The sequence below is a fragment of the Cnephaeus nilssonii genome, assembly GCF_951640355.1.
Source record: "Cnephaeus nilssonii genome assembly, chromosome: 15".
Taxonomy (NCBI): domain Eukaryota; kingdom Metazoa; phylum Chordata; class Mammalia; order Chiroptera; family Vespertilionidae; genus Cnephaeus; species Cnephaeus nilssonii.
This window is the reverse complement of record NC_137086.1, coordinates 14,805,650-14,827,190: the sequence shown is the minus strand read 5'-3', so window position 1 is coordinate 14,827,190 and position 21,541 is coordinate 14,805,650. Positions and strand designations below refer to the sequence as shown.

The 21,541-nt window shown below is 47.3% G+C and overlaps 1 protein-coding gene across 1 annotated transcript in view; it reads left to right on the top strand.

Moving 5' to 3' along the window:
- LOC307112143 (xanthine dehydrogenase/oxidase-like) overlaps positions 1 to 21,113 on the top strand; it is a 64,083-nt gene extending 42,970 nt beyond the window's left edge. Inside the window, exons 22-36 of the mRNA XM_079792563.1 lie at positions 575 to 708; positions 1,119 to 1,206; positions 2,420 to 2,506; positions 6,521 to 6,712; positions 6,903 to 7,048; positions 7,825 to 7,906; positions 8,930 to 9,025; positions 9,897 to 10,025; positions 10,756 to 10,830; positions 12,794 to 12,846; positions 15,043 to 15,157; positions 15,933 to 15,998; positions 17,362 to 17,550; positions 19,015 to 19,191; positions 20,711 to 21,113. Coding sequence (XP_079648689.1) covers positions 575 to 708; positions 1,119 to 1,206; positions 2,420 to 2,506; positions 6,521 to 6,712; positions 6,903 to 7,048; positions 7,825 to 7,906; positions 8,930 to 9,025; positions 9,897 to 10,025; positions 10,756 to 10,830; positions 12,794 to 12,846; positions 15,043 to 15,157; positions 15,933 to 15,998; positions 17,362 to 17,550; positions 19,015 to 19,191; positions 20,711 to 20,761 — 1,680 coding nt within the window. The 3' untranslated portion in view covers positions 20,762 to 21,113. The remainder of the gene's footprint in view (positions 1 to 574; positions 709 to 1,118; positions 1,207 to 2,419; positions 2,507 to 6,520; positions 6,713 to 6,902; positions 7,049 to 7,824; positions 7,907 to 8,929; positions 9,026 to 9,896; positions 10,026 to 10,755; positions 10,831 to 12,793; positions 12,847 to 15,042; positions 15,158 to 15,932; positions 15,999 to 17,361; positions 17,551 to 19,014; positions 19,192 to 20,710) is intronic.
- Positions 21,114 to 21,541: the final 428 nt, after the last annotated feature.

The window sequence follows — 21,541 nt, the reverse complement described above, 5'->3', positions numbered from 1 at the left end:
TCTTCTATAAAATAGGGCCTGGTAGGGTTGGTGTAATGATTAGATGGGTCTTAATACTCAGATAGAGCCTCGTGTTAGCTATTGTGATTCCAGTGCTATATGGCCTTGGTCACATCTTATGTGGTCTAAGCTTCCTCGCGTGTAGAATGAAGCGGTTGGGTAAGTGATAGCTACAGGAACCACTAAATTATCTGCAGCAGCGTGAATAGTCCTCATTTCTCTACTGCCTATTATGTGACAGCAGATGCCAGCATATTTGGCAGCTGGTTGTACCCTCGTGACCCACCAGTTCCTGGCTCAATGGAATGAGTTTTGCTTTGAAAGTAGCTGTGCCTAGCTGCTTGCCTCTCTGGTTAAAAGCAAGTGTCTGAATTCAGTCTTCAGTGACTCATTAGTGTTGGACCCCAGCACCACTACCCAAGGGTCAGCACTGGGAGGAGGGTGGACTCTCGAATCTGGGAATTTCAGATTCACAGCAGTAATTAGGCCTCTTCTTATCAGGCAGGCTCTGGGTCAAGGCTGAGGTAAGTCCAGATGATGTGTTCAGAGCAAGTGTGTTTTCTTTTGCCCACAGAGCTTTGTTGCAAACATGTTGGGGGTTCCAGCAAACCGGATTGTGGTCCGAGTGAAGAGAATGGGAGGAGGCTTTGGAGGGAAGCAGTCCCGGAACACCCTATTATCCACAGCAGTGGCCCTGGCTGCATACAAGTGAGTCCTCCCCATGTGCTCTGGGAAGAAGAAGGCTGCCTCTGCCAGGAAGGCTTTCTGGATTTCCCTCTTTGGGATGTAGATTCTCCTTGCTTTTCATTTTCACAGCCTTCAGTTTTTAGAACTTTTGGGCATGGGGTGAAGATAACATCACGTGGTTCTTAGTGTTCTGATGCTTGTGTCCTTATCTCCCTACCTGGCTGTGAGGGCCCTGAGGGCAAGGACACTGCTCACATCCTACATTCCCCACCTTGTCAGGCCCAGTGCCTAGACAGCAAAGCAGCCCAGCTCATCGGTGCTGAGTGTGCCTGGCGAAAAAAGAAGTCTTCCCGCTGTTTTCACCCCCGAAACTCACAGGGCTGGGCTATTGCGGGGATCCCAGTTTTCTTACCTTCTGGTGTCTCCCTCAGGACTGGCTGCCCTGTACGCTGCATGCTGGATCGCCATGAGGACATGCTGATCACAGGCGGCAGAAATCCCTTCCTGGCCAGATACAAGGTTCCAGATGCTGGGGGCTGTGCCAGGGCGGGCAGTGCCATCTCCTTAGGATGGACTCTCACTTTTCTTAGGACTATCTGTAAAAGTTCCAAGGAGAAATAGCCACAGGAGACATTCATATTGGCCAACATAGAGGGGTGATGCTGTGGATGCTGGCAGGCCTCCCCGTGTCACAGGGTGATGTCACAGCTTTTGCGAATTCAGTTTTTGTCCACTCAGGTTCAGAAACATGATTGGTTAGCAGACCTGGGGAAATCCTTCCTGCAGGATGGCCTAGTGTTAACGCGTTCACAGCTGGTTGTGGAAACCAGAATGACTATTTAGTATTTCACAACGAGAAACAGAACTTCCCAGGGCCTGGACAGGCACAAGTTGTTAGAGGCACATGTTGTTAGGGTGGGCACCTGCTCTGCCAGATCACGTGTGGCTGGGCATTGCTCAATTTCCTTGTAAGACAGGCCTTTTCTGGGCTCCCATGGGTGACCAGTTCCTGTTCTCACCCTGCATCCTGTCCCCTTGCACACCAGTACCACCTTTCAGGGTCCAGTCTAGCTCCACTCTGTGAACCTGGGCGTCCTCTCTCCACGAGTTGGCTTTGAACACCCGCACTTTGAACTCTTCTCATTGTCTCATGATTAAACTTCCACAAAGGGATTATATTTCTCTTAATTCTTGTGGGCTTAAAGAAAGTAACTTGGTCTTTGGGGGTTCCAGTTTCTTCACTTATCAAATGACCCTTAAGGGTTTGTTTCGATGATTGCGTAAGGTGAGGGGTGTCAGAGCACGCTGAAGCTCTTGTAAAGTGCAGCTTTTATTGTTTGCTGGTCAAAAGCTATGAGGAGAGACTCCAGTCACTTTCCCAGTTTCTTTTCCCAGCCCTCCCTGCCTGCCCTATCATTACCAACACTATGTTTTCTACCCTCCAGGTAGCAAAAGTGGGAGTGGAGAGGTGGAGATAGACAGGGGTAGAACCAGAAGCCAGGAGCAGGTAGAAAGGAGTGTGGGAAGAAGGTGTTCCAGGGTTGAGCCCAGGGTACATCCCTGCGGAGATGTTAGTTCCTTTCTTCTGGTTCTGATGATGTCTTATGTTCCCCCTTTTTCATGGTGTGGTGACTTGCTCTTTCTGTTCCCTCCAGGGGGCGTGGGTGGGAGGGGGGAGGTAGAGATATACTGAGCTAGGGGACTGTTGGGAAAACACTCTCTTTCTTGTCAGGTTGGCTTCATGAAGACAGGGAAGATTGTGGCCCTGGAGGTGGAACACTACAGCAATGCTGGGAACTCCCTGGATCTCTCTAAGGGTGTAAGTAGGGCCTCTTCCTGCACTTTGGGCTGACTGGGAGGTTAAGGGCATGCCCCTGCAACCTATTCATACAGCCAGGTACACACCTCCTCCATTCTTGCCTGATATATTGTAAAGCTTCCAACTGGTCCCTGCCTTCAAAGATTCTCCATCCTTGGTTAATCGCTAAAGCACAGAGATGATCATCTTTCTTTTCTGATTGGAAACTCATCCTTCTTGTGCAAGATATTTTAACAAGCAAGCTAAGTTAGTTACAAAACTTCATATATAATACTAGAGGCCTGGTGCATGAAATTCGTGCATGGAGGGGGGTGTCCCTCAGCCCAGCCTGTACCCTCTCCAATCTGGGACCCCTCGAGGGATGTCCGACTGCCTGTTTAGGCCCGATCCCGGGATCGGGCCTAAACGGGCAGTTGGACATCCCTCTCACAATCCAGGACTGCTGGCTCCCAACTGCTCGCCTGCCTGCCTTCCTGATTGCCCCTAACCGCTTCTGCCTGCCAGCCTGATCACCCCCTAACCACTCCACTGCCAGCCTGATTGATGCCTAACTGCTCCCCTGCCAGCCTGTTTGCCCCCAACTTCCCTCCTCTGCCGGCCTGGTCACCCCTAACTGCCCTCCCCTGCAGGGTTGATCGCCTCCAACTGCCCTCCCTTGCAGGCCGGGTGCCTCCCAACTGCCCTCCCCTGCTGACCATCTTGTGGTGGCCATCTTGTGTCCACATGGGGGCAGACATATTGTGTGTTGGAGTGATGGTCAATCTGCATATTACTCTTTTATTAGATAGGATAGTGGTCTGGTGCAGGAGTGGGGGCCAGCTGGTTTGCTCTGAAGGGTGTCCCGGATCAGGGTGGGGGTTCCCTTGGGGCATGGGGCAGCCTGAGCAAGGGGCCTGTGGTGGTTTGCAGGCCGGCCATGCCCCCTGGCGACCAAGCGGAGGCCCTGGTATCTGGAATTTATTTACCTTCTACAATTGAAACTTTGTAGCCTGGAGCGGAGCCAAGCCTCCTGCATGCTCCACGGCCGGCAGCCATTTCTGTTTGGGTTAATTCACCTTCTATAATTGAAACTTTGTAGCCTTAAGCGGAGGCCTGGGCCCAGCCAGGGTGTGCGGAAAGCTTTGCTTTCTCCATTGCCGTGGGCAACCCTGGCCTGATCTCTCCAGCTCCGTGGCTGCCGCCATTCTGTTTGAATTTGTTTACCTTCTATAATTGAAACTTTGTAGCTTGAGTGGAGGCTTAGGCCTGGCAAGGGCATCCAGAAAGCTTGGCTTCCTCTGTTGCCTGGGAAACCTTGCTCTCTGTGGCTGTAGCCATCTTGGTTGGGTTTATTTGCATACTCGCCCTGATTGGCTGGTGGGCATGGCTTGGGCTGGTGGGCGTGGCTTGGGTGTAGCAAAGGTGCAGCCAATTTGCATATCACCCTTTTATTAGGTAGGATGGTGACATTGTTTGTGTGCACATATGTATAGTGATATGCATGGAAAAGTCTAAAGAAGACACACCAAACAGTGATTGGATGGGTTAAGGGGAGGGGGGGCACACACTGTAATTTTCTACACTGCACATTTCTGTGATATTTGAATTTTAAATAAGGAGTTGAGTTAATTTTTAAAAAAAAATTTATTGAAAAATAGCTTACATATCACAAAGTTCATCCATTTGAATGATATAATTTCATGGTTTTAAAGTCATGCACCATTATCACCATCCAGGTGTTGAACATTTCTATCACCTCCAAATGACCTGTTATGCCCATTTGCAGTTACTCTTATTCCCATGCCCAGGTCCAGATGTCCACTAATCCACTTTCAGTCTTTGTAGATTTTCCTTTTCAAATAACTGGAATCATGCACTATGTAGCCCTTTGTATCTGGCTTTTCTCTCAGAATAATGTTGTTGAGTTCATCCATGCTATAGCATGCGTTGTTCATCCATTCATTTTTATTGATGAATAATATTTCTTGATATAGACCATATTTGGTGTTCTATTCACTACTTGATGGATATTTGGGTTATTTCCAGTTTTTAGCTTTTGTGGCTAATGCTGCTTTGAACCTTCTCCTAAGAGTCTTGTATAGACATATTTGTGTCAACCTTGAAAATTAAGTTACCTTGGTGGTACTCCTTTTAAAGTTTTTTTTTTTTTTAAAAAAAACCTTAATTTTATAACCATACTAGTTACATGTGCATAGATTCTTGTTGTAAAGAAAAAGTCATCTCTTCCTGGTTTGGCTCAATGCATAGAGCATTGGCCTGCAGACTGAAGGGTCCCAGATTCGATTCAGGTCAAGGGCACATGCCTGGGTTTGGGGCTTTATCCCCAGTAGGGAGTATGAGGGGGCAGTCAATCAATGATTCTCTCTCAACATAGATGTTTCTATCTCTCTCACTCTTTCTCTCTGAAATCAATAAAAATATATAAAACAAAAAGATAAAGTCAAACATTTCAAGAAAAGCAGAAGTTTCTCACTATCCGCCTTTCCAACCCCTCCCTGCTAGGGGTTCTCTAATGGGCTCAATTAGGAAACTTCACACTTCAGCTCTGCTGTAAACATTGTTCAAAAAAGGAAACATTTTTAATGTTCTTACAATTCATAACACTGGCTTCTTGGTGTTGTAGAAAAATCAGGTTGAAAAAGATGTAGTACTTCTCCCCAAGATTTTACAAGCTTTTAAATTCAACCCAGCAAATATTTGATTCCCGGTCACTGCACATGCCTGGGTTGCAGGCTTGATCCCCAGTGTGGGTGTGCAGGAGGTAGCCTATCAGTGATTCTCTCTCATTATTGATCTCTCTCTTCCTATCTGAAATCAATAAAAAAATATATAAAAGAACCAAACTAATAAGACCCACACCCAAATGAAACAAGTAAAAGTACCATTTATGGCTTCAGAGAGATGAGTTATTACACCTTAAGGAAAGAACAGTATGCTATAAAAATGGACCAGTCAGAGAATAAAAATGACCTCTTGTGAATCATAACTGTGTAAGCAGAAGTTTTGAAAGAACATGGAGGAGCTCTGCCCCCCAAAGAGGAAATAACGTGGAAAAGTAGGAGAGAAAATACAACAAAATTTGAGAACGAGTCCAGAAGATCCATATAGAATTTCAAAAGGGAAGAATGGAAAAAAGAGAGAAGGAAACTCTCAAGAAGTAATTCAAGCAGTTTCCCCCAACTGATGAGCATACATTTTTAAGTTGACTTAGTAATAAATGCCCAGAGAACTAAGCAAATGGAAAAATAAAGACACAATTTATGAACTCCAGGGGTAAATGTTATAAGCAAGAGAAGTAATCAGAGCACTAAACGGCCTGTTGATCAGATTTTAATATAGCTTTATGGGAAGGACAGGGGACAGGAAGTAGGTGTGTATTCAGGGAAAGGGCGTTTGGTGGAAATTAACTCCTCAAAAGTATACAACTGGAAAAGTTAGGGGTGGCAATATAAGCACATGCTTAGACATATGGCTGTTCACTAAATATCTGATAAAGAATATCACAGAGAAGAAACATAGGATTACTTTTTTTAGATAATATAATGGGAAGATGTCAATAAGTAACTAATAAATATGGTTTTGCCAGAGTCCAAACAGACTGTACATACATTGGGCCTTTTTCTTGAATTGGTTGGGGGCCAGGAGAATTCTCATACTATATTTAAATAGATAATACAATTGCATGGTTTGAAATTTAAAAGATGCAAAGGATATAAATGAGAAGTCCCCCAGCCACTTCATCTCTCAACACACACTTCCCTTCTTGAAGGCAACTGTTATCCATTCCTTTCAACCTATTTAAATGGGAGGATACTCTAGTTGTCCTCCTGCAACTTGCTTCCTTTTTTCTATCAACCTTACATTTTTGAGATTATATATTTTGAAACATGCACACCCAGATTGCTCATTTTTATTTGTCTGTAACAATGCTGTCCAATAAAATTTTTGCAATGCAAAAATAAAAGTAAAAAATAAAAAAGTTGTTCTCTCCCATGTTGGCTCCCTCTGCTTCAGATAATGGAACGAGCTCTATTACATATGGACAACTCCTACAAAATCCCCAACATCCGGGGCACTGGGAGGCTGTGCAAGACCAACCTGCCTTCCAACACGGCCTTCCGGGGTTTCGGGGGGCCCCAGGGGTTGTTCATTGCTGAGCACTGGATGAGTGAAGTCGCAGTGACCTGCGGGCTGCCTGCTGAGGAAGTAAGCTGGGAATTTGGTGGCACAGGTCATAGTGGGCTAGCCTACTTTGGGGGAAAGAGGCTTTGTGTTTTGGGTATTTCCCCTGGGGGCAGAGGACAGGCAGGGGCTGATGAGAGGGGCCGGAAGCTTAACTGTAGGATTTGCCCTCATCTTGTGCCAACAAGGCCTCAGTGTCTCTCTCCTTGGGAAGGTGCGGATGAAGAACATGTACAAAGAAGGGGACCTGACACACTTCAACCAGAAGCTTGAGGAGTTCACCTTGCCCAGGTGCTGGGATGAATGTCTAGCAAGCTCTCAGTATCACGCTCGGAGGAGTGAGGTTGACAAGTTCAACAGGTAAGTGCTGGGAGGGGAGGAGTTTTATATTCTACAGCCTTTTTGCTAAATTCAAAATACAAAGCTAATAATTTAGTGAATTTATGAGGTTGCTGTATTTGCCAATTCATTCATAGCCATCCCTTTAAGATTGTGAAATGATCTTAGCCCGGGGCAGGTGAGCTCAGCCTGCATTCAATGTCATAACTCCTCAGTGTGGTGTCTTTACATGTTTGTCTGCCTCCTGGTCATACCACATTCTATAGACACCAGCCCAGGACTGAGAATGCCACAGTTATGTGTCTGCCTCTAACACTAATCTATAAATGTCACCTTGGCAGTCACTCCACCTCCTTGGGCCTCAGCTTCATCATATACAAAGTGGGGGTAATTATGCTGGCTCTGTCTTCTTCACTAAATTATTGGGAAAACCAAATATAAAGCACAGAGGAGGTGCTATCATTATCATCAGTGAGCCACAGTCCCTCCCTGGGACGATCACAGTCCAAGGTCACCAGGACAGTCAGACCCAATCTGAATTCCACTCGGGGAAGAAGAAGAGTGATGATACTTTCAAGTCAGATGCTTAGGGTGGGCTCTGCTCTGGCTGCTTGAAGGACACCCAGAACCCAAATCCCTGCCTTTCTCAAGCTGTCTACACGATGCAGATATCACAGTGACTATCTGGGCAGCTCTGAGGATGCCTGATGTCAATTTTAAGTTATTGCCAGAAAACTTGTTCAACCAGACAAAAATATAATAGAGAAGATTCTACAACAATGTTCCTTTTTCTCCAGGGAGAATTGTTGGAAAAAGAGAGGACTGTGCATAATTCCTACCAAGTTTGGAGTAGCCTTCCTTGTTCCTTTTCTGAATCAGGTAATCCTATCTAATAAAGAGCAATATGCTAATTGACCCTCAAGCCATCACAAAGATGGCGGCACCCACAGCCAATAATGAGGGAATATGCTAATTGACTGTGATGCCCTCAAAGATGGCGGCACCTACAGCCACAAGATGGTGGTGCCCAGTCCCATCAGCCCCACCGGGGCAGCAGGTGTGTGGCTGCTCTGTGTGCCTGTCTCCAGAGTCCCCCAGTCCCCTCAGCCTCCCAGCCGCCCAGCGCTTTCCCAAGGCACAAGCTAGCCTCAGATGTTGGCTGCCAAACTGCCCAGGGCTGGCCCAAGGCTCAGGTAACCAGGGTCAGCCAAGGCTTGCACTGATGGCAGTGGCAGCAGCAGAGGTACGATGGGGCGTCGCATTACCCTGATCGCTGGGTTGCCTACCGCCCCTGAGGGCTCCTGGACTGTGATAGGGAGCAGGCTGGGCTGAGGGTCTTCCCCTCCAGTGCATGAATTTTCATGCACTGGGCCTCTAGTTGCTTTATAAAATTATGTCCATCTCCAGGAGACTGGAGCCCCATTTCCCCCTATTTGCAAGGGAAAGCCAACTGCCCCTTGTTACAGAGCTGACTAGAGGAGCTTTTTTCTGTGTAAATGAATTTGCATATTCTTATTTGTCCAGTATGCCACGGGACAGCCTGAGACTCAGAGACCTGGGGTCAAATTCTAGTTCTCACCCTTCCTGATTGCAGGACCATGGACAGTTACTCAGCTTTCTGATCCTATTTCTTCATTTATAGAGAGAGTACAAAGATATTTAACCTCCCTTCCTCTGAGGATGGGAGGCAGAGAGAGAGAGATAAAAAAAAAAAATTGCAAAGTGCTGAAGGGCTGCCTAATTAAACCATGAAATTTATACTGTTTTAATTTTTGTCGGGGGTTTATATCCAAAATGCTGCTGCTGCTTCCTTTTTCCCTGGGCTGCAGTACCTTTTGTCTCAAGTCTTAAGCTGAACTAGAATTGACTACCTTTGTGGCTGGCATTCTTCTCTCCCCTCAGGCAGGAGCCCTGATTCATGTGTACACAGATGGCTCCGTGCTGCTCACTCATGGGGGCACTGAGATGGGCCAGGGCATCCACACCAAGATGGTCCAGGTGAGCGGCCTGTGGATTGTGGTGTCTGTTCAGGGGAGATGCTGGGAGAAACTGAGGGATGGGCTATCCAGGGAGCAGAATCAGGCCTAGACTCTGGCCCTGGTTCTGCTACCCATTTAAATGTGACCTTGAGCAAGGGTTTCCTCATTTGTACCAAGGGGTTGGCCATGTGCTATCTGAGGTCACTTCTGTCACCAACACTCTAGGGTTCTGTGACTATGTGTTAGGTGGGTATTGTGTGTATAAAGATAGCTAGTTCCGCACAAGCGAGACGCCTCGCAGTGGAGTTTGATGGTGGAGATGGATGAGAGTGGGCACACCTGCTTGGCTCCTGGGGACTGGCCAAATGGAATTTTTTAAAATAAAGGGTTAGCTTTAAATGGCACTTGACAAAAATTTTATTTTTCAATTGCACTTTACATTCAATGTTATTTTGTAATATTTTCAGGTGTACAGCATAGTGGTTAGACAATCATATACTTTACAAAGTGTTCCCTCCAATTTTTCCAATATCCTCCTGGCACCATACATAGTTATGACAATATTATTGACCATATTCCCTATGCTGTAATTTACATCCCCAGGACTATATTGTAACTACCAACTTGTTAAAAGGCACTTTAATCACCATGAGGTTTAAAAACTTTTCTCCATCCAAACCATTCCATAAAGTGCTGCTTCAAGTTCAGGCAAACATGGGAGCATTCCAGCCTCAGCAGAATTATAGTTTACAGAATTGGTTCCTTGCCTGTACCTGTGAACCCGAATCCTGTCTTGGGGGAAAGGCAGCCAAGCCCCATGCTCTCCCCTTCCCTAAAGGAACATTCTCAAAGAATCTTCTCTATCCTATTTATGTTGTCTTTCTTTGCAGTTGGCCAGCAAAGCTCTGAAAATCCCCATCTCTAAGATTTACATCAGCGAGACGAGCTCTAGTAAGGTGCCCAACACCTCTGCCACGGCTGCCTCTGTCAGCACCGACACCAATGGACAGGCCGTCTATGTAAGGAGCCCCAGGAACCGGTAGAGCTGAGGGCCAGACCAGGGCTTTGGGCCCAGAGAGTCCCTGGGTGGGAGCTGGAGTGGTCCTTGCAGGCTCCTGGCTGTGACCTTGCCTTGGGCTCTCTTACTGAGGAGAACCCTGCTCCTCCAAATGCTGAGCTAAAAGAGAGAACCACCACCACTTCCATCAGAGTCAGGAAGGATGAGGGGAGGTGGGGGAGGAGAGTTGGAGAACTACAAGGGATTCTGGAAAGACATACTCTTGGTGTGAGAAGTGACCACCGGACAATGGGCTGAAATTGAAATGGGGTTGGCCAGGTCAGACCTACCTGCTTCTTCTCCCAGATGGAGGATATCATCAAACAAATGTGAGAAAATACCTCCTTAGAGAGCCCTCAAGTATTTTACCTGTTGTCAGTGTGAGAACTGGCTCAGGAAGTGCTCTCCAAGCACAGGCCAGTGGTGGTCCCTTGGGAAGGGTCTAGTGGTTTCCACCCTAGCCTCGGTGATGTCTTAGAGTAGTGGTTGCCAACCTTTTGGACCTCACGGACCATCAGTGGTCCATGGACCACAGGTTGGCGACTGCTGTCTTAGAGGGCGACAAGGATGTTTGAGTGGCACCCTGGGCACAGCATCCCTGGGAGGTGGCTCTGTGGAGGCTCTTAGGCTTTCCCTGTGCTGGGGCATGCACAGGGCTGACGGGTCTGGTGCGTGGTGCATGTGTTCTTCAGGAAGCTTGTCAGACGATCCTGAAGAGGCTGGAACCCTTCAAGAGAAAGAATCCCAGCGGCTCCTGGGAAGACTGGGTAAGTCTGAGCTTCTCCAAGTTGCTTTTGCAAATGAGAGTGAAATGAAGAGCAGGAATAGGAGGTGTTGATCTAGTCACACAGCAGGGTGAAGTTGAGGGAGTCTGCATGCTTTCACAGGATAAGTAGATGCTCACCCTTGCTGGGTCCCGTTTCTCAGTGGTGTTCATTGAGGGAAGTCACTGAGGAAAATGTTTGATCCAGGATTTTGACAGCTCTGTGGGAATTGGGGGTTTGGCTACCCTGAGCCTGAGAAGACAGGCTCAGTGAACACACCTCACTGAGAATTCTTCACTTGGCTTGGTCCCACACCTCATTTGTCCATAGGCTTGATCAGCTGGGTTTTCTTCAAACTCCTTCTCTCAGAGGTCTGCCCCTACCAGCCTCTCCCCTTACCCAGCTTTGGAGTCCGGGTCCACTGAGATTCCATCTGTGAAGGAGTGGGAGGAAGACATTGTACAAGGGTTATATCATTCCTGTGGTTTAGGGAGTCACACAACAAGCATTCCTAATAAGAATGAACCCGGTTCTCTGATTTCTGTTTGGGAGGCCTGCATGTGAGAAACCCTGGGAAGGAAGCTGCAGGAAGGCTCTCAGGTGGGAGACTTCAGCTTCTCCAAGAGGCAGAACTATTAATGGTGGCCCTGCTTTACCACCCCCAGTGTCAGAATGGGAGAACTGGGCGCAGTAGTAACACTTAAAATGTGACTGCACATGAACCAGCTCATATAGTACAATAGGTTCAAAAAATGAACTCTTTCTATCATCCCCAGTAGGGGGCATGCAGGAGGCAGCTGATGGATGTTTCTCATCTTACTCAGCCTCCCATAACATCTCCTTCCCTTCCCACACTCATAACACATATAAATACCTCACGGAGGTAAGTTCATTTGGGTAGTTTAGGTTTTAGTGTAGATTTTGAAGGTGATGTTAATGTTTTCAACAACAGCCTTTACAATCTGTTGACCTGAACTTTGTCCTCAACCATTAGCCATATAGTCCAGTGTTCTTTATAAGCAGATAACCTCAAAAGAGGCCATGATCAAAAAGACATGACCAGGAATGATAGGCACCAAATCTCTTCAGTGTCTGTACTGTATTGAAAACAAGCCAAAACTACCACTATCACTATACACATATCTGCATATATTTGATTCCATATACATATGATAAGGATCCTAAAGAAACTTTTCTAAACCTCTGTTTTCTCATCTATAAAATGAAGATAACAATAATACTGATTTTTATAGGGTTGTACTGAATATTAAGTCAGATGATGTGTGCAAATTATTCAATAGCATCTGGTACATAGTAAAGAGCTTGATTATTGACAATAATCATTATGCAAACTATATCAACAATAAATTAAATCTTAGTGCTGTGTCAGTGCGAGGGATACCCTAGAAAATGTATGTAGTTAAGGAGATAGGGTGGGTGGATAGATAGATGGATAGCGTTATTAATAGGAAAGTACCCATAAGAACATAGGTATCAAATAAACAATGTAGAGAGTTGCTGTTGTAAAGACCGAGGCAAGGCAATCGGAGGAGTGGCAATGGCATGTGTGCTACACCAGAGAAGACTAGAGTCCTTAACATCAGATATTCGCTCTGTAGGCAATGGGGAGTCATCAAAAGCTCTAGAGTAGGAGAGTGACATGGGCAGTTCAGTATGGTAAGATGATCACTTGGCTGGGCTGGGTTACACAGCATTTGGGGGTGGCAACTTGAGGCGGGAAGACCAGTTTGGAGACCATTGTAGTGCTCCAGGCTTTGATGTCAAGGACTTGATGCAGGGGGTGGCGGTAAGGGTGTGAGGTGAGGTGAGGTGTGGAAATGAGAGTCACCAGTCAAAGGTTGATCAACTTCCAGATGAGGAGGATGAGCATACAGAAACTTAGTGCTGGGTCACGGTTACTGGAAACCATGCTCACTCCTTCCTGATGGCCATTTCTTCTCCTCAGGTCACGGCTGCCTACCAGGATTCAGTGAGCTTGTCTGCTACTGGGTTTTACAAGTATGTATGGTGGTGATCTCACCCATCTCACAATGTGCTGTCATTCTGGCCCCTCAGGTCCTTCCTAATCCTGAATTCTATCAGCCTGTGGTCAGGAGAGAACAGTTCTACTAAAACTCTGATATCTTCAGTGTACTCCTACTAATTTCAACGTAAAGATGCTCTAAAATACGTGGGATTACCAAGCTATGTGCCCAGGAGGCAAAAGCATGAGCTGCCATATCAGAGACCCCCATTCTAGTTCTGGTCTTAGTAGACTATTGCCCTTGGGGGAAATCAGTGATTCCCTCTGAACCTGTAACCTCATTTATGACAGAATGGAACAGTTACCAACCACTCCTCCATCAGCACTCCCCTGTGACAACCAGGGGCATCCTATGTTCTGAGTTACCTACGCATGCTACTTTGTACTATGCATTGGGTTTCTTTTCTTTTCTTTTCTTTTCTTTTCTTTTCTTTTCTTTTCTTTTCTTTTCTTTTCTTTTCTTTTCTTTTCTTTTCTTTTCTATTTTTTCTTTCATTTCCTTTTTTCTTTTCTTTTTTTCTCTTTCTTTCTTTCTTTCTTTCTTTCTTTCTTTCTTTCTTTCTTTCTTTCTTTCTTTCTTTCTTTCTTTTATCATACATCAAATTTCTTTATGGAGACTTACCTTCAGAAAAATGAGAGGAAGCCTGGCCGGTGTGGTTCAGGGTTGAGCATCAACCCATGTACCAAGAAGTCACCAGTTTGATTCCTGGTCAGGATACATGCCCAGGTTGCAGGCTAAATACTCAGTGAGGGGCATGCAGGAGGCAGCAGATCGATGTTTCTCATCAATGTTTCCATCTCTCTATTTCTCTCCTTCCTTCTCTCTCTAAAAAAATCAATGAAAACATAAAAAAGAGAATGAGAGGAAGATTTAGAGCACATGGTCTTGTTACAAGATGTGGAATTCAACAGAACTTAAAGTGAGATTTAGAAAAGAGCACCTATCTTCTGTGAATTTAAAATTCAGTAGCTGCATGAAGAGTTAGAGACTGGCCCATCTGATTTGGAAGCTGTAAAAAGACAGGATCATATCGAATGTCAGCCACAAGGTTTTAGCTTTCTCTGGGAAGTTTAACCAGGCCCTTTTCTTTCATTGATCAATGGGTTTGGCAAACAGTTCAATGTTTACTTCAAAAGGTCTTTTTTGTATATATGTATTTTTATTTTGTAGGCAAAGTAATGTTTTGTCAATGCTCCCTGGGTTATATAACATTTGGCGTACAGAAACATAAGCTAGTGCAGGTTTTCTCACAAATTCACATTCCATTTTTGGAGTTGACAAACTGGGGTTCTATACAGAAACACCCAGATGAAGGTGGGGAAGCCAGAGGTCAAAGAAAGTGGTGGTTTCCTCTGGGAGAAGCCTTCTCCCTCAGCACCTCCCGCCCCCCCCCCCCCCCCGCATTGGTGTTCTTCTCATGCAGATTCTGATCACATTAGCTCACATGATTTCTGTGTGATGTATAGAATACGATAGGTACTACTGTAAACTCTGGTGTGAGACTATATATACACACACACATGTACACACACACGTATATGGGACTCATGCAAAATTAGAATTATATAAGATAGGATTGAAGAAGAAAAAAATGTAAGAGGCCATCTGCTTTTATTAATAACACTTTCCTCAAATAATTTGTTGAAATTTAGAAGGGACCAATAGATGAAGAGTAATGCAGGCAAGAGGCTGCTTAAAGGTGCACCCAGGCTGGCCTGAGATACTGATCTTATTAACTTGCACGTTGAGGAAGAAGGGCAGGTGAGCCTGTGGGAACAGCCCAGGAGTCAGCGCAGGAGCCTTCGGTTCTGAGATCTTGAATTCTAGCTCATAGATCTTATGGAGTGTGACTTTCCCGTCCTTCGTGAGCTGGGAGAACTCTGTCAGTTTCCACCACATAGAGGCCAATACGCTGACTCTAAACACTGCTCAGCTGTACGGAATGATTCACCCAAGGGCCATTGGCAAAATAGATCAGTGCTCTGGAATTCCTGGGTTTCATTCACAGGTTAAAATGTCCAAAGCACATGGGCTACTGGGAAGAACAGCTGAATGAAAAAATAAAACCTTTGGGGTCTTAAGATTTTGTGGAACAAGCCATTTGTGTGTGTATGGGGAGCGGGGACATATTCATCTTCATACACATGCAGTATCTTCTCTTCTCCCCCAGTATACCCAACCTTGGCTACAGCTTTGAGACCAACTCAGGGAACCCCTTCCACTACTTCTGCTACGGGGTGGCTTGCTCGGAAGTGGAAATTGACTGCTTAACAGGGGACCATAAGGTAAGATCTTTGCAAAACTTCAGTACTAAGGGCCGGGGGCCGGGGGGGGGGGGGAGGCGCGGAAAGAAGAGAAACAACTCAATTATAATACCAAAGACAAACTCTGTGGTTGGGAAAAATAATGCCTTATATCATGGCTTGGGAAAATCCCTTTAAAGGACCAGAGAGTATAAACTTTAGGCTTTTGGGGCCACAGAGACACTGCCTGAACTCTATCTTTGCAGCACAAAACAGCCAAGACCTGTGGAAACAATCGAGCATGGCTGTGGGCCCCTAAAGTGTTACTGATGCACACTGAGTGTGGATTTCACGCAGTGTTCACGTCACCACATACTCTTCTTATTTCTGTCTGCTAGTTAAGGATGTAAAAACATTAGTAGCTCACAGGCTGTACAAAGACAGGGGGCCAGATGGACTCAGCCCATGGAACGTAGTGTGTTGACTCCTTCTTTAGCTGAACTACCCAGACTTAGGTTCAAAGCCCCAGGAACCTGCAAACCTGTCCCTCCCACTTACACGTGGGTGTGTGTGCAGTTATTTTGGATTACTGAGAACCTGGTCATTCCTACCCCTTCCCCAGCTGCTCCTAAGAACTCAGACTTCAGGAGTGAAGGTGGCAGTGGAGACTGGGGACTGCCTGAGCGTGCCCAGAGCACTCCGCTTGTGGAAGTACCATCTGGGTTGGCACTTCATAGTCTAGGGGTCACCGAGACCCACCTGTCATTCCACACATCCCCTTCTTCTCAAGCTGCTTTTACTTCCCTGTCCACCGTAGAACCTTCGCACAGACATTGTCATGGATGTTGGCTGCAGTGTGAACCCTGCCATCGACATTGGGCAGGTAAGGCTCACAGGGAACCTGGGTGGTGATGGACTCGGCTACTGATGAGCCCCATCCCCTTCCCAGGGCCACCAGCCACAGCATCTTGTCCAATGTCGTTTTTACGTGGGTCTGAACATGTTACCAAGAGTGTCCTCCGCAGAGTGATGCTTAGACGGATGATAGCCCACGCACCTTTTGAGGCAGAAGGCAAATTAGTGGATTGATCTAGAAAGGGCTCTCTCTCCTCAGAGAACAAGATGAATGGGGAAAACACTGGGTATGCACATGCATGCACACACACAGGCCTGCGCACACATGCACACACAGTCACACACACATGCAAATTTTGAGAGGGAGCACTATTGGATGGAGCTGAAGTTTGGGATCGATGTGCAGGCGGTGAGGTCTGAGGTTAGCGAGCTTTCCCCTCCTCCTTTCTCTCCTACCCAGGACAGCAATGTATTGAAGCCTGGGTTCGAGCATGAGGGGTAAAGGGATGGCCAAAGAAAAGCACTTTTGGAAAATATAAGAGTATTGGACAGAGCTGGTGGAACAGGAGGAGACTGAGGGAGGAATCAGGACCCGAAGTACTGAGCACCTGGTAGAAAATGTGAATGAATATCTCTCTAGAATGGACAATTATTGAGTATACAGAAGCCTCATCACTAGTCAATCATTTCATTCATTCATTAAACAACCATGGGCAGAGCCCTTGCTCTGAGCACGCGCTGAGCTGGGCACCACAGACACAAAGATGGTTAGCACCTGGTCTCCCCTAAACGCTCTTGTTTGGCTACATGGCACCACCTACCCGATTGTGAGAGTGAGGCTCTGTGGGCCAGTAGAGCGAGGCCGGTGCCCCAAACAGACCTGTAAGCTAGACCAGCGGCACTCCTTTTCCCAGAGGGCAGGCAGGGCTGGGAGTTCAAAAAGCCTGCAATCTACTATCAAACATCTCCTCCTCTCTCCTGGGGCTGCTCAGAAGTGCAGGTCCCACTGAGCACAGAGAGGAGCGTGGGCCCCGAGGGACACTCAGCACCCATTAGCCTGTGAGGTCTTGCCTCAGTGCGGAGAGACCATTTCCCCAGTGGCGACAAGGAGGGACATTTGCACTGCCCTGCGGCAGGTTTTAGTGGGAGATTGTGCTACCACGGCATGGGCCTCCGGAATCGCCACTGAGCTCTAAAACTGAGCTTCAGTGCCCGTGCCTGGCGGAGGCCTGGAGAGGTTGTCCCGGGTGGTCGGGGGCCAGGTAAGCAGTGCAGGGCTTGCCACCTTCATTCCAGACCCCACTCCGGGTGGCCTGGTGCCCGTGGTGGAAGCAGTACATGTGCCTGGGGAGTGGGAGGCAGTGTGTCCACGGTGTCCGTCTGCCCTGCAGGTGGAAGGCGCATTTGTCCAGGGTCTGGGCCTCTTCACACTGGAGGAGCTGCACTACTCCCCCGAGGGGAACCTGCTCACCCTCGGCCCCAGGGCCTACAAGATCCCAGGGTTTGGCAACATTCCCACGGATTTCAGGGTGTCCCTGCTCCGTGACTCTCCCAACAAGAAGACCCTTTATGCATCCAAGGTACTGGTTCCCCGGGCCTGGGCTGCCTTCCTGTCTGCACTGTGGGAGGCCCCGGGTGGTGACAGGCCACCCCCCCATCTCCCCGACCATGTGGGTCTGCAGGAGTCTCGTCAGAGAAGAGGGCTTGATATTGGCTTTGGCAATGGTGGTGGAGGGGCGGGCAGTCCTGCCTGAGAACCAGGGAACTTGATTGACCATGACAGCTCCTCTGTGTGGTAGAAGCCAGCTGCTTTGGGTACAGCGAGGAGTTCCTTAACCCAATCCTATAGGCCAAACCCTGACCTATTTTCTTATCTCAGGTGTCCATCCTTGAGGTTTGGTCCTAGACACGATCTCACAGATACAGTACCCCTGTCTCCTATGAGAACCAGCACATTCACTGAACACGGGGCAGTCCCTCTGTGCACCCCATCACCTCCTTCAGGGGCTGCCCCCTGACCTTAAGACTGGATCAGCATGCCTGAAGGATGATAACCATCCTCTGTTTCTTCCCTGTCCCCAATATGTATGGGAAAATGGTTGAAAATCAATCAAGCTGATTGATCTAGTCCTAGGTCTAAGGAAGACAGTGGATCATTTGAAAGCAATGAAACCCACCCATTTGCTCATCTCATGGGTTATGTCACCATGGGAGCATCCGGGACACTTTGCAACCCCTGCCACTGGCTCATGATAAAAATGCAGTTCTGGCCCAGCTGGTGTGGCTCAGTGGATGAGCATTGACCTATGAACCAGGAGGTCACAGTTCGATTCCTGGTCAGGGCACATGCCCGGGTTATGGGCTTGATCCCCAGTGTGGGGTGTGCAGGAGGCAGATGATCAATGAGTCTCATCATTCATATTTCTATTTCTCTTTCCCTGTCCCTTCCTCTCTGAAATCAATTAAAAAATATTTTTAAAAAGCAGTTCTGGGTGGCCCACCCGTAGAAATTTTGATTCTGTATATCTGGGCTCGGGCCCTGAAACATGCATTTTTAACAAGTGTCCCTAGTGATTCTGATACACAATCTCTGATCTGCGCTTTGGGGGACAAAACCACCTCTGCTAGAAAGTGTTTTAATTCATGTTTGTCATGGTGCCTATATTCCTGTAGATGCTGTGCGTATAATTACGATGCCGGTACGTGGTAGGGTCGGAGTTGCAGGTAGATTATTTCCCTAGGCTCATCACTGCGAGGAAAGGGTTAAAATTCATGCCAGGTTTTGTTTGTTTATAAACTGTAACTATTGAATATTACATATCATGGTACATTATATTTGCATGGTGTCATCAAGCAATCACACAGTCAGAATTCAAAGAAATATGCCGACCAGGTCCAGCCATTTACTAGAGTGAGTGCTCCAGGCCCCTGATGGATTGAGGCCTGTCAGTGCTGGCGGCTGGCGTTCCAGCACCACTGTCCCTCCTGCTGTGGAGGCTGGGGCTTCTCGGCCTGAGTTCCTGTCCCCCACGCTGTCCCCCCAGGCTGTCGGGGAGCCGCCTCTCTTCCTGGCCGCCTCCATCTTCTTTGCCATCAAGGATGCCATCCGTGCAGCCCGAGCTCAGCATGCAGACAATAATACGAAGGAGCTCTTCCGGCTAGACAGCCCTGCCACCCCGGAGAAGATCCGCAATGCCTGCGTGGACAAGTTCACCACTCTGGTATGATGGCTCTGGAGCACCCACTCCGTCTGGGGGAGGCCAGGGCACAGGCCCGTGAACTGCAGGGGCGAGTTCTGCAGGGGGACAGAGGTATTAGGCTCTCTTTCAACCACACAACCACACACCGGCTAAGGCCACCCTCCACTCTCAGGTTGAGGCAGTTCTTACAGGAAAAGAACAATACTCCCCTTAAAGCTGCAGCTTGTAGCTGGGCCTCCTTAGAGGAAGGAGGGCAGTCTATACACCCACGGATTTCATTATTTTCCATGAAGGTAAGGGTGATGGATAAAGCTCCAGAAGAGCCTAATTGTTAGTGTCCACCACTAGCATGTGTTTTGAAACCCTTCTTTGTTAGAAACACTGTGTGAGGTACAAAGGAGATGGAGAGAAAAAAAAGAACGAGTTAAATAATCAGATGACCCACAGTTGTTCTGTGATTACCATGTGCCATGCAGATCCTGGGGACCCACGGGTGCCCTTGAAGACTTTTCAGCCTTTCAAGAAGCCACGTGATCTCATTATGTGGGTTACCAGCTTGGAGATGTTTGTAGCAGAATAGAACAGGAATTCCATGGACGTTGGGATCATTTGGGGAAGGCCCTATGTGGCACTCATAGTGGACAATGCCTGGCAACAGGAGGCCAGGCTAGGACAGTGTCTTCTACTGTTAGACCCTCCGAAGCAGACTGGGCTCTGAGTTTGCAATGGCAGCCTCTGTTGAGGTAGCAGAACCAGGTTCTTCCCAATCCCCAAGTTGTATTCCTGGGTTATTTGGTGGGAAATTTGATAGGCCCTTTGGGTTGAGAGGTGAAGTAGGTACTTATGGACCCAAAGTGTCCCAGGGATGGGGAGGGGACAGGAGAGCCCCTCGGGCAGGCACATCTGCCATCCCAGACCTCAGCACTGAGAGGAAGGAAGGCGGATGCGGCCCTAGTCTGGTCATCCTTCAGGTCTGCCAATAGCGTTAGTTGTGGGGCCGGAACTACCAGGCAGGAACTACAGCTGTGCAGCAACTTTCCCACAGCCCAGTACCTTCCACCATGGCCCCAGTGCTGACAGGTCCCCAAACCCCATTCCCTGAGAGGGCATGGCTCCCTGTAAACCGCACAGGTTGCTAAGTTAGCTCCTTGCAAGCAATCTGATGCACAACTTAATGAGCCCCTTTGCTATGTTACAACACACCAGTGATTTAAAGTCCCTGCAGGGGACTTGACCAAGCAGCTGGTTCTATGCTTTTCAAAAACTGTGTCCTAGAAGGACTACTTCTGGATTTGGTCATCCTGTACCTCCAGAGCCTCCTAGAGTGCCTGCCACATGAAAAGTGCTCAGTAGAAAGAAGGGAATGACTAGGAAATTAAGGAGTCCTGCCAGGGGTCATCTCCAACAGCTGGGACTGCAGAGTGGTGTTTGGGCTTAGAATGGTGGCTGGCAGTGGTGGGAGGTGGCATGTACAGAGGGTGGGAGGGGGCATGCGCTATGGGAAGACCCTGGCAGTGAGTTCTCTGTCGTTCCTTTCCAGTGTGTCACTGATGTACCAGGAAACTGTAAACCCTGGTCTCGGAGGGTCTGAAGAGAAAGCCCTCAGGGGACTCTTCTCGCATGAAGCATGGAACATGCCCTGAAGAACACGAATCTATGAAAGCCGCAGGATGACAAGGAACCTGCAGGTGTTTGGAAGAACACTAAATGCATTGGAAAATTCTGATAAAAAATGTGATTTGTAAACATAATGATAAGCAAATTCAGACCTATTAGGCCCAAGGCCCAAGTGGCTAATAGGCAATGAAGGGTCTCTTCAGGTCTGTCTTAATCATGTATGTGATTAAATAGATTCAGGAAGTGTTTGTGCTATGTCCCAACTCACTAGACAGACGGTATAACCTCACGTGCTGACAGCATCTGTCCTTCTGGAATCCCACAAACCTCCAGAAGCTTGAACAAAAGCTACTTTAAATCCACGTGCCTTCCTCAGGCAGCCTTTCCTTCGAACCAGTGAACATCATATTATCACCTCAGATCCACACACAAAACATCTTAATGGGACAATGGGATGAGATTCAAGCCTCTAACCACCTTTGGGTCATTGGAGAGAATAAAGAATGAAACAAATTCAAGGTTAATTGGGCCTAATTTTGTTAAGTTGCATAAAGTAAGATTATTCCATAACACCCAAACCTACAAACCCAGTTATTGAGTGCCTACTATGTGGTGGGTTTCTTCTCTTTCCCTTTGTGTATTTTTTAAAAAAATCAGTTTAAAAAATCTTCCCTTGAAGCCAGAGTACTTTCCAGCTAGAAATGATACCAAAAATCAAGATCAGCCAGAAGAAAAGCAGTCAAGGAGCTGGGGT